Below are 12,515 nucleotides of genomic sequence, written 5' to 3' on the forward strand. Positions count from 1 at the left end.
GCACCCCACAGAGCTTGCCACACACTTTCAAACATACTGCGGAGGTGAGCATTAACAGCTTTTAATACAAATAAAAGGGATGGGTATCCAGCAAACAGTGCACAGTACACACTGCTAAGTAACCTCATCGACATCACCGGAACACGACATAATTCAGCAGGAGAACAGTCACGGACACTACAATATATGTATATATTATTTGGCCTAGTAACTTAAATAAAACACTAACAAAACATAAAACAGCTCCCTGTATGGCATCTGGAGCCCACTGTTGCAGCTGCAAGGCCTGATGATATACAAGAATAATGCCACGAAAATGGCAACTTCATGCCTATTACAATAAGTGTGGCTAGGTAGTTGGTAATCCAATTTGGTCACTACGAAATGAACTGCACTCTAAATAATGTCTTTTGCACTTAGCGAACAAAACATGGCTTCCTGAGAGAACATGAAAGTGCTTGCATCATGAAAATGCTTGAAGAAAAATAGCTGAACGAACACATTTCACGCAATGAGCCTAAATTTTCTTTGGTGCGAGGAACACTGACATACCTCACTTGTCTCACACAAAAGGTCATTAGTTTGACAGCAAGCACTGTACGACGATGACATGAAAACAAATGGCCTGTTGTTCCTGTAGAACAATTGTGTAGTCTCAAGATGGCTTCAATAAAATAAACAGCTAGCAACAGTGGGCTGGCACACACCACAGAGCTAATGCAGGGAGTAACTAGCGTCATGAAAACCTTGTGCTTTTTGTAGAGTGATATCAAATACTGTATGCATTGTTCACAGGGATGTCCATACCACTGTATAAGACTATCGTGCAAAAAGTCGGCACGAAAAAAAAAAAGGAAAGAAATATGGCGAGTAATGGTGGAGGGGAAGGGGATGACGATGGCTAGGGTCCCGCACATTGGAGAGAAAAGTGTGAAATGACAGCTCACAGTGCATTAATAAAAGCAGCTTCAAGAGCACTTTGTAGAATCACAATTTGACTGCTGCATCACAGGTGTGCCTTCTGCCAAAGATGCTGCCAAACATTCACACTGGAGAGGTAGGCTAAAACCGTTGTCGAGATCTCTCAAATCTCAAGGTTGCTTTGCAAAGTCATTAAGTTGCATATGCATGTCTCAGGTGGGTGCTGAATGCATGTGGTTTAGTTGCATTGTGCGCTTCTTGTACTCCTCACCACCACATGAACGGGGTGCAAAACGAACACATCGCACGAGCATAAAAACAACAGCTTTTGATCAGGCAAAGCACCACGCACAAGTAAAATGTTGCAAAGGACTTTTCAGATTGTCCTCCTATAGTCTCTATGAACCGCAGCTCAAAGCCAAAATCATCACTGGGAACTGCACTCTTAAAAGCTTGCACATGCAACAAGAAGTTCTTTTAGAACAAAGTACACCTGGTAGGAAGAAGATTACAGCACCGTCATTCTTAGCTTTTTTTCAGTCAACTGCTTCTGCTGGAGGAGCATATCCCCGGCCAAAGCAGCCAACTCAAGCGTGCAAAGGGGAACATGCGGCCAGGGGTCAATTACTACCACATCCAGGCCTAGGTTCTGAACGGGCAGCATTGGTCAGCATCACTCTTGCAACGTTTCTGCCAGATTTTGTACACTGGTCAAGTCATTTCACACTAGAATAGCGAACAACCATCAAACTGCACATTAAGTACACCAGCTCCTTGGCTCAATACCTTCAAGGAATGCACTTGCAAGCTGCTAAGTGAATGAAACAAGCGTTTCAGAAATGCATAACAAAGGTTGAGACTGCACCATATGGTTAAGTGTCTGCAACAAAACAAAGCTGCGTTGTAATGCGTCAGTGCACACACCAGGCAAGAGTAAGTATTGATGCCAATTTCAAAAGCACATGGTGGCACTGCGATGGTCCAAGCAGAGCTACCCATCATCTGTATGTGACAGCCTTACGACGAGCTGAGGAACGAGAGAGAAATACTACCATTCCTGGTCAAGGCTATGAGACCATTACAGGGCCACTATGTAGAACAAAAGCTTAGTGAATGACCTGTTTAATTTTAATTTGGGCTAAACTAACAAACAGAGGCAGCCAAAAGTTTGCAGTTACGAGATGAAGCAGCTTCCTCCACTGTCCCAAGCAACTAGAGGGGAAATAAAATGAGACGATGGGAACTAGAGTGTTCCCTGTTGGCCACAGCTAAACTGCACAGCTGTGACTGGAGCCGAGAGCCCAAAAGGAGGCTCAAAAAGGAGCTCTAAAAACCACACGTGGCATTTCAAGATGGAGGGAACAGGGTTGTCAAGCCTTGACGAGTGCCTTGTTGACCCAGTGGTACTTGTCGGGCTTCTGGCCTGGAGCTGTGCTGGGAGGAAGGCCAGCCGACAGGTTCCACAGGGTGCCGCCGCGTGACAGGAACTGTGGTGGGCTGAAGGATGCCGGTGGCCCCTTGAGGGGCGCCGCACCCCCCCAGGGCGAACCCCTGGCGCCACCACTGCCCACACCACGCTTCCGCCCTGACCCCATCTCCTGGAGCAACTGCACAGGAAAAACGACAAGAAAGCAAAGAGCCCGTGAATAGATCTGCCACTTTGAACAGGTCACGCCAATAGAAGAGTTTAGCAAATTCAATCATTTATAAAAAAGAGTAAGAATTAGAAATATCTGTAAAAGATGCAGGCAGCACAAAATTCTCTTTTGGCAATGCCAGCAGCACCAGCCTTGAAACCAGCCTTGAACAGTAACTGCAGTAAAATGGCTTACAATGAAGAACGGTAGCCCAATAACAAGAAAGAGATTTACTATGTAACAAAGCACACACGAGACCACAATGCACAACTCAAATGGAAAGGCAGAGAAAGTTTGAAACCAGTAAATGTTAGCCTAGTGGTTTCAAACATGGCGGAAAAAAAAAAAAAAGTGCGAGACGGTATGAAAAGACATAGCAGCACTTATTTTCGTCTTTCAGTGTTGTCTTGCACTGCTTGGAAATGCATTTCGACCAACTCACGCAACTAGCGATCCTTGTTTAGCCAACTGTGAGACCTCAAACGTCTGGCTGCATACAACAGCTTATTTGTTTCTTTCGTATGGCTCACCAAAGACCCTTTGTTGTCATCAACGCTGTGCAAGCGCTGAATGTGTTTTTTGAACTTGAGGTCCTTATTTACAGGAAACAGGTTCCACATTCTTCTTTGTAGCAACAAATGCACAGTCCACTCTCGATGACGAACTCAAATGAGAACTGAAAGTTTTACCCATGCAGAGTTCAAACTATGGGGCTCGTTTTTATTAATCATTGGTATTGACAGGATTGGAGCTTTAGTTCAAATCTTTAAATCAAGTGAATGTTGTGCTGTGTTGGGTTTTATGACACACAGGCAGCTAAGGCCATCATGCGCCAAACACAAGGTTTAATATGTCTGCTTGGTGGGAGGGAGTTAAGTTTTTGAAAACACTACACCTGGCTTAAAAGCTCTGCTTCTTCAAATTAAGTGAGTCAAAATGAATGACTGTATAATGACTTGAAAGTCTGACATCACAGGACGACACACTCTATTTTTCAGTCTGTATAGAAAAGAGTTGCCACCCAAAAAATATAAACCAGGTAACTATGCCGTGCCGAGATTTCAAAGGCCTTTGAACCGATCGTCTATAGACAGACTGGCCAACTGAACACTGCTTCATGGGCAGCTCCAATGGCCACCGAGTCTATAGTTTATCGAGTCGGTGGGGCAGCGTGGAACTGCATCAGATGTTGAAGGCCTCTGAGTAGTGGCGGCGGTATGCACTCAAATTGTTTTTGTTTTTATCTTTTATTTGAGTTTCTGCACAACACGGTTTTTAGAAATGAACTTCTACTTTCATTTTTTCCTTGTGGCCTGATTAGTTAAGAAGGGACGCAGCAAATAAAATAGCCAATAGGGGATATTCAAAATTCCGCAAGTGCGCTTTCCCGCATAACAATGTTGCCCCAAACAAGATGGCTGACCATGCGTTTCCAGCTGAAACAAAGCAAGAAAGACAGGTTTTTTGTTTGATTCTTCCAAAATACGTTTCTTACATTCTATCCACACCTTTAGCGCCTGTCCTGAAGCCCACGTAGTTCCTTTATAGCGAAGTCGGCCATCTTGTTTGGGGCAACACTGTTATGCGGGAAAGCGCACTTGCGGAATTTTGAATATCCCCTATTGGATCAAAATTTCCCATTTCTCAATTTCTTTTTTTTTTTTGGTAACCCCCAGGCCTTCATCTTTCTCGTAATGAAAAATTATAGTGAAATATTCAGCACAAATTTAGAAAATGATGTTTTTACTTGCGGCCATCAAAAATTAGCAAATCCCACTTCCGTTGGTCCTGGCGCATCACAAATCCTGCTGGTATCCCCATGACGGTCACCACATCTTAGTATCGCCACAAAGAGAAGAGATTAGAGGAATGTGGGATTTCTTTGGCCAACAAGCGAATACATTTCAGACTTGCAAACCCCACGATTCTAAAACCACTACAGAAGATGACAAAAAAACACTAAAATGCCGTGTTATTAAATCACATCTATTTTGGTTGATGGAAAACAAAGCAGTCTCTCACTTTTTCTATGACCGCTGTCACTCATCCCTTTAATTAGTAACTAATGACAGAAGAATGATTCTTTTTTGAGTATGAATCCCTAGACGCTGAGTAGTGCGAAAAAGCTCTCGATTCATCTATGCAGACATGCAATATTTATTTAAAGCTGGTTTCGTAAAACATTTTCGTGTAAATATGCACGCTGGAGTTAAAATTTTATTTCAATGAGTACTGGGGCATCTAAAAAAAAGAACTACAGTTTAATCTCATTATAACGAATTGAAGGGACCGTGCAATTACTTCATTATAGTCGTCGCTTCATTACAGCCTGTGTTGACCGAGCTTTCAAAGGGAATTGTCATTTCTTCGTTGTATCCATTATTTCGGTACAAACCGTTTCTTTATAATGAGGTTCAACTGTATAGCAGCTTTATTGTACAGAACAGGGCTTTAAGAATATGTTGACATTAAAAACTTGTGCATTTTCTCGTTAATAATTAACGCCCCAAGGATGACTTTACGAAAGTTTGAATTATAACTACTCAGCAACTGCACCAGATAGTTTAAACTGAAATGCAGTTCTGAAACCAGTACAAAAAGATGCAGACTTGTGCCGAATTTAGTGCATGACTAAATACTAACGAAACTAGATTCAGCTGTCCCGTTCCTCCTTAACTTCCACAGTGTTATCTTTATGGCAGTAGCATTTGATACTGCAACCACTACTCTAAAGACGATTGTGTGTGCGTTAACTACTAGTACAGAAACTGCTCTAGCTAACAGACAAGCCAAGGAAAACTACATATGATTTTCGGGCAAAAAGAGGTACCAAAAAAACCAGTAATCCTTCCCTAGGAACAATATTTACCCCCCAAACTGCGCTGCGAAATAAACATTGAAAGAAGTTTACTGAATTCTCAATAAATACACAAAAACCAAAAAGTCCAAGCACTGGCTAAGTAGTACTGTTTTTATCAACCTTGCTCGGATGGAAAAAATTATAAAAGGCTTATTTTACCCAAAAAGGGTGGGCCCTAGCTGTAAATTGCCAAAAGGAATCATACAAGACGAAGCACTTGAAGCCCGATGCAACGAACTGAAGTGTACAAACCACAACTTTCATTTGCCTTTTCTTTACTACATTTGACTTCAGTAATTTTTTCCCTGGGAATGATTCCTTTGAGCATCGAGGCAACAAAGTACACATACCTGCTTTGGCCTGTCAACAGTGCGCTGCTCTAGCTCGTCAATGTTGATTTGGTCCACAAAGTTCTCTCTTCTGCCTCCCTTGAATGATGCTAGCACGTAGTATACCCCTCGACGTTCTCCAAACCTGGGGAAAAACGGAAACGTCCCAAGCAGTTTGAGCGCCTCTGCCAACAATGCCCCACCACCAAAACAACAGGAAAAGCACAATGCTAAAAAAAAATATCCTTATACTTCCTGGTACCCCAATGGCCTTGACATGCATGCTTTTGGAAGTGGAACAGCATTTTGAACCAACAGATGTGCAGGTGAGGCCTTAAATAGGCACGAGAAAGAAATTGAGGTCACCAACACCTGCTGAGAAAGTTCCCAGGCCAACATATCTGTGACTATAGCGCGGTTAGTCACACGCGCAAGTTCGTGAAGCAGCTCCATTAACCTGACTGGAAATCACGAGCAACTGTAGAATGGTGCTCGACAAATTTCAACGAAGGTTTAGTAAGTGGCAGTATCTTCTATGTCACACTCACTATAGCATTGCCCCGGGGTCATTTTCGTGAGCGCTCAGGCAGAGATCTTTGGTAGAGGTCAGTTCCGAGGGTGATACGTCACATGTCACATATCATGCGTACCCCCTTTGCCAAAAGTAACCGAGCAACAGGTTCTTGCTTCTCCAACGTATAACGGAACATTTACAGCAGCCCTAAAGACCGAACGGTGCCATAATGTAAGGACAAGGTCTCACCTTTCTTTACACAGAATCAGAGCTTAAGGGTGCACTGAAGAGGAATCTGAACTTGTCTTTTTGCCGCGGGAACTCGATCTACACGTTCCGAGCTTTCTTAGAAACTGCGATTTACTGCCCTGTGTGGCCGATTTCCCCAATTAAATCGAATTAACGTCCGGCTCCCGCCTTTTTTTTTTAATTCTGCTTCGTACGGTGGGCGGAGTCGACCAACGCGTGGAGCGCCTTTCACCCAGTCCCGTGGCGGCTTGCCGCTCTGCCATCGGCGGAGTAATTCGTAATAGTCCGTAGTAGCAAATAGTCCGCGCGTATTTTTATTTCTTCGGGCTTATTTTGCGGCTATATTATCTGCGAATGAAACTATTTATTCATGGAAACCTAAAAAACAAAATAAAGCGAAAGCAAAGCCTCCACGGGACTGGGTGAAAGGCGCTCCACACGTTGGTCGACTCCGCCCACCGTACGAGGCAGAATTAAAAAAAAAAAGGCGGGAGCCGGACGTTAATTCGTTTTAATTGGGGAAATCGGCCACACAGGGCAATAAGTCACTGTTTCTAAGAATGCTAGGAACGTGTGGATCGAGTTCCCGCGGCAAAAAGACATGTTCAGAATCCTCTTCAGTGCACCTTTAAGGGCTGCCATGAGTGCTTCGCTACGCGGCTAAGAAACAAACCACCTGTGCCGGGTTACTTTTGGCGAAGACAGTACATATCAATATATGTACATACATCTATTTCTTGCTTTTCAATGACATAAAATTTTCGCCTTTTTCCTGAACAAGATTCCGTGCCTCACTTGCTTCAAACAACTTTTTAACACACACACACAAAAAAATGACATTTTTAGAAACATGGGTGGTGACCAACCATGCAAAATTTTTCATCATGAACAATGTGCACCGCTCCTATATTAAAATAAATAAAAGGTACAATGATTTTCTCCAAGCTTGGAGGGATTATTAATGCTCATCTGGTAACAACAAAAAGCTTCCTAGCATATTGTTTTTAGCCAAATTTAGCTCTAGACGCAGTGCGACCTACATGAAGCGCACTGTTTACTCTTGCGTGCAGCTTCATTGCCATTTCACGAGCAATATCAATTTGTTTTTGGCTCTGAGCCTCGAGTTTGACAGTTAATGGAATAATTAACACTGAACAGTTTGTTGTGGACGCATTGATTCTACACTAATCAGCCTTGCTGACCATCATGCTGTTCAATTCTGGCAATGCTGCCCGAAAAATACAATGGAGATTTTGTTTTATTTCGTTTTACAGAATGTTTACTGCCTATTTCGCCTTGAAAATTTGCAGGGTCTAATAAAGAAATGAAAAACAATAACAAATGTCTATTAAACAATTATTCTAGTTCAGTAAAAACAGCCCTGAAAGATGATTACAATGGTAACACTGAGAGTGTTTTACCCCTAGTGGAACCTGAGGAAAGGAGTCTCAAACATCAGCTAAATACATGAGATATATAAGGCCTAAACTGCCCCCGTAAAGGGCCCGTGACCACCCTCTGGTCGAAAACACTCTCTACCTCTCTTGGAGCGAGCCTCCTCTCCTTCCGTTCCCTCCTCGAGATTTTTCTCTCCCGCTCCTCGTCGAGTAGGCTCGGCAAGGCAAAATCACCCCTTCCTTCTCCGATGTTAGACGGAGGCGTGGTGTCTGTGGAGTGCGCCACATGTCTACGTCATGGCCCCGCCTTCAATAGAATTCTTTTCTTGGTTTTTGCTACTGGGTCTATTCGAGGGGGGGGGGGGGCTACGGGTTTCCTAACACCCTCTCTGTTTTGCTCTTTGAGTCTCCTTGCGGTGTTTCACCGCTAGACTTGTTAGCGAGTGCATCCTTTCATACATCTGTTTGTCATTCTCAGTTAGCGAGCCACCTTTTCATCTTTTTTTGGCCTCCCCACCGTTTCACGAGCGGAGGGGCGGAAGTCGGTTGTGTTCGAAACACACGGTGAAGCGGGGACCCGGCAACCGCCCGTTTGCTTTTCTCCATGCGTGTTTGTGTTCTGTGTGTTTGTCTTTTCTCAGCTCCAAAGCCCATGTCATTCATTGGAGTCAAGGCGTACGCAAGATGCACGAAGGATAAGCGGTGTGTGTGCGGAGCGGTCAAGTGGGCAAGCGAGGGAAAGGCTCTGCTGCGCTAGTAATTAAAACCTTGTTTTGGGGGGGCTTGCATAGAAGAAAAAAAACTGAGAAGGGAGCGCGCACGCAGAGCGTCTCGTGACGTGATCACGGCGGGGGGGGGGGGGGTCGAACCGACTCACTCAGTTTTACTATTTTTTATACCCCTGTCACACGGACACTTTCGATGCTCATTGAACTCGATCTGCATCGAGATTTTCGAGCACGCTTGAAACATCCGGTGCTACATGGGCATTTTCAATGCTCCTTGAGAAGTTTCCCTCATGTGTGTTAGGTGGCGCCAAATGTTTCTCCAACAGCCATAACAAGGTGATGTCCGGCAACACTGTGCAATCGGGGGCAGCGGCAGCCAAATCCGTAGCCAGACGTGCGACGCACCTCTGTGCCTCTGCTGTTGTGCGATGGAACCCGAGGGTCTGCAACACCTCCGCGATTTCTGCGTAGACTACGGCGTTTCTCTTCTGGTGCCGCAAATTATCTAGGCGGTCTAGCCAGCAGTCGATGAGAGCGGCTGTCTCGCGCTCGCTCCACAGTGTGCGCGTCGACGAGCAGGAGGATGCCATCTTTGTTGTTTACACTGACGGCGAAGCTTGGAGCACAGTGCCGAGATTATATATAAATATGTTTGCATATAAGCAGGCATAGTGCCTGAAAATGTTCTGTCTTGCATTTTAATCAATTACAACAACAACAGTTATAGTTTTGTTCTGTTAACTAGTGTTTATTTTTATAGCTTCAAGAGAGCGAGAGTGCTTTCGATTGTGCTTGGAACCTCAAGCACTCTTGAGGGGCCGGCATCGAGTCAAGCAGGATCGAGCTCGATTGCGCTTGAAAATGGCCGTGTGACAACCGTCGATCTGCATTGAGTTCGATGAGCATTGACTCAATGAGGATCGAAAGTGCCCGTGTGACAGGGGTATTACTTTTTATGGCTAGGGTTCAAGGCTGTCACCGTACGCTCCCTCCGCAGTTTTTTTTGTTGTTGTTGTTCCTTCATGCGGGTTTGTAGGCATGCGCCAAAACAGAAGGCGCTGCGGAAAGCGTTGTGCAGACGATGTGACGCCAAGGCTACGCCCAACCTTCTCCCGTCAGTCAGAACGATGCACCAATGGAGTGCCTTTAGCGAAAGTAACTCCCATGACGTCAAGGGGGTTCAGAGTAGCGGGGCGGGGACATTTTTGTTGAAGGAAAAAACGAGCGGGCTTTGATTTGAATTTTTGCAGCTTTTCGGGGCGCGCATGGCTCCAGTATTTTGCAGAGGTTATCTTCGATGCCTCATCTATGCAGTGGGCTTGTTTTTCAAAAATGTCCGGACCCTGGTCAGTGGCCCTTTAAGTAAGCCCAGGAAGCTATTGCAAAGGGATTTATAGTGGCCACTCCCACTTGCATCCCTTCTCCACAGGGGAAATCTGCACTTGCAAAAGAAGGCCCATTCCAGACTTTTCCCTTTCCAAGGAGGCATGCACTCGGTCTTACTATATAAACACTTTCATTTTCCATGCAGCCAAAAGCATTCCGATGCCATGTATGTCCAGTGCGTTCATGCAGACTCGCGGACAGGTCATTGTCAATGCAAACTCATCATTGGTACTAAAGACACCTTCCCTTTACTGCACACCATCGCGCAATGTGGTTATTGAGCAGCGCCCTTTAATTAATCTATGCCTACCCCACCAAGTGCCAACAGTAAAACTCACCATCTTAGGAGCTAGAGTGCGAGCAGAAATGCGCAATTGGGTTCGGGCCACGGAAGACAACAGACGCTCATCTCCTGCATTCAACCAGGGAAACTGTAATATTGACCGAAGAATCTGACAAAGTCCTGGGTGGCTCATCACTACATCTGTGTACGGTATGCACACCCATCAGGTTACACTAGGGTAGGGGACTGGGGCAAAGGTCACCTTAGCAATGAGCTTAGTTGGCCACGGCAGTAAGTCTCTCATCCCGTGTGCTGCCAGCAAACAAGGAAAAGAAAACTCTAAAAGGATGCCATCCACATGCAAACACGCACTGCAAACTTTACAGTGAGTTGATCTGAGTGTGAAAGAACCTGGGTGTCAGTGAGTGGATGGGAGCGTGAGTGGACAAGAGTGAGTGAGCCACCTCTTATGGCGCTAAGGTATGGCTAAGAGACATTAAACTGCATATCTTTCTTGTGTGTTAGCAGAGCTGATTCACCGAGGTTGGTAGTCCTCACAGAAACACCATGCTAGCCAGGCCGGCAACGTGTGCCTGCAGTTTGATTTCTTCATGCACAAAGAAAGGCCAAGTTTTTTGGCCTCGTGACCAATCGGTGGCGTGAGCTTCAAGGTAACCACTGCCTGTTGGGACTCAGTAGGCTAGGTGAGCCAAGGGTCTAGGTGAGCCAAGGGTGCAATGTCTGCCCGGGAACATGACAAAACAAGTCATGCCAGGCCATCTACTGCCTGCCCACATCCGTAGCGTGGCAGTGTTATTTGCAATTCTCTTTCAGTTCTACTGCCTTTTTGCATACCATGTTTGTTGCCTCTTACATTTGTCAATATAACCAAAGCATTAACCAACGACGACTTATAATTGACCTCAACTCACTACAGCGAGGAAGAAGTGCTAAAAGTAGGGACGATTTCAATGTGCAGAAAAGTGGAAGGTCAGAATGCAAACGCCATGAACTTTGTTCTCTTGTTACAGGCTCACCGACAGGTCCCAGTACACAAATGACGCGATCGCGTCGCTTACCTGCAGCCCACTTCTTCAGGGTCCACCCACATGGTCAGCTCGGCTGGCAGGCAGAGGTCGTCGTAGCCGAGGCCACAGCGGCGCGACACCTGCTCCAGCACCGGCTCACGGGGTTCAGTCTCGTTGATGCGAATGCACCGGTACGCCTGTCCTCGGGACGGCCTCTCGGGGAACCAGTGGTCACGGAACCGCTCCGTCAGGACGCACTGCAGCCGCTCTCCCAACGCGTCCAGCTGCGTCCGGCCCAGGCTCGAGTTCCTAGCAATGACTCGCACCAGAAAGGCGACCGCTGCGTCGATTTCGTCCTTCATCGCACGCTGACCGACTTCTTCCAACCAGAGACGACGACGCAAAAGACATTTAACACGGGCAGTGCAGGCAGCCTCCTGCGGGGGAATCCGACGAGCGCGCGCACGACCTCGATGCGTGCGCAGGCGATGGGCAGCCCTCGCTCAAACAACGGTGACGGTACTTCAAGCGCAACTTTCCAAACGCTCGGGGTGCTGCGCAAAGAGTGGAGGGAGAGAGAGAAAGGACCCGCCGACGGTAGGCGATTAACCCGCAGCAGGAAAGCAATAGAGAAGTACTAAGACAACGAAGAAACTCCAGGATGGAAACATTCGATACAGTTGCGGCGCTCAACAACCAGTTCGGTCAACAAACCACATCGAAATACCCTAAACGCTGTCTGATCTAGATCGACGCTTTGCGACTAACAAAGCTAAGCGTCACAGTGAGTTCTTGTTTCCTTCCCGGCCAATCCGACAAAACTACCTAGCAGATTTAATTTTCAGCTGTTATGTTTGAGCTTACAAGCTCGGAAATTGGAAAATAATGTTTAGAAATGCGTAAATTCAAGGCGAAATAAACTTAACAACGGGACTTACCCACGGAGTAACTCACCCTCTCATCGACTTTCTTAAGCAGTTACAAACCTTCTTAGTGAGCCGAAGTTGACGTACTCTGTGGTGCGTTTACTGCCTTTGCACCTTTGTAGCCAACGTGAACGTTAACTTACCAGCCTCAATTTTACATCTTGAACCAAAATATTTTATTAGTGTGCCACAACAGTATACTCTATCGTTGCTTTCTTTTTGTCTTCAGCTTTAGCATCATGTTAGCATAAGCCAAC

At 45.7% G+C, this 12,515-nt stretch overlaps 1 protein-coding gene across 1 annotated transcript; it reads right to left on the minus strand.

The window, feature by feature from the left end:
- Positions 1–45: 45 nt before the first annotated feature.
- Positions 46–12,366, minus strand: LOC149340321 (protein BTG1-like). The gene is made up of 4 exons (XM_089549084.1): positions 12,271–12,366; positions 11,384–11,886; positions 5,769–5,892; positions 46–2,528 (listed from the first exon to the last, which is right to left on the minus strand). Exons 2-4 carry the CDS (start codon positions 11,692–11,694, stop codon positions 2,292–2,294), a joined length of 672 nt encoding a protein of 223 aa, XP_089405210.1. The 5' UTR covers positions 11,695–11,886; positions 12,271–12,366; the 3' UTR covers positions 46–2,291.
- Between the last annotated feature and the right edge of the window lie 149 nt (positions 12,367–12,515).

The sequence above is a fragment of the Amblyomma mixtum genome, chromosome 6, assembly GCF_055824585.1.
Source record: "Amblyomma mixtum isolate Tamu chromosome 6, ASM5582458v1, whole genome shotgun sequence".
In the NCBI taxonomy this organism is placed as follows: domain Eukaryota; kingdom Metazoa; phylum Arthropoda; class Arachnida; order Ixodida; family Ixodidae; genus Amblyomma; species Amblyomma mixtum.

Excerpts from the sequence above, each read along its gene's own strand:
- LOC149340321 (XM_089549084.1), bottom strand. The coding sequence starts at position 11,694 with ATGAAGGACGAAATCGACGCAGCGGTCGCCTTTCTGGTGCGAGTCATT. Across the intron at positions 5,893-11,383 it reads CCTGAAGAAGTGGGCTGCAG|GTTTGGAGAACGTCGAGGGG; the intron begins GTAAGCGACGCG and ends GTTTTTCCCCAG. Across the intron at positions 2,529-5,768 it reads CTGTTGACAGGCCAAAGCAG|TTGCTCCAGGAGATGGGGTC; the intron begins GTATGTGTACTT and ends TTTCCTGTGCAG.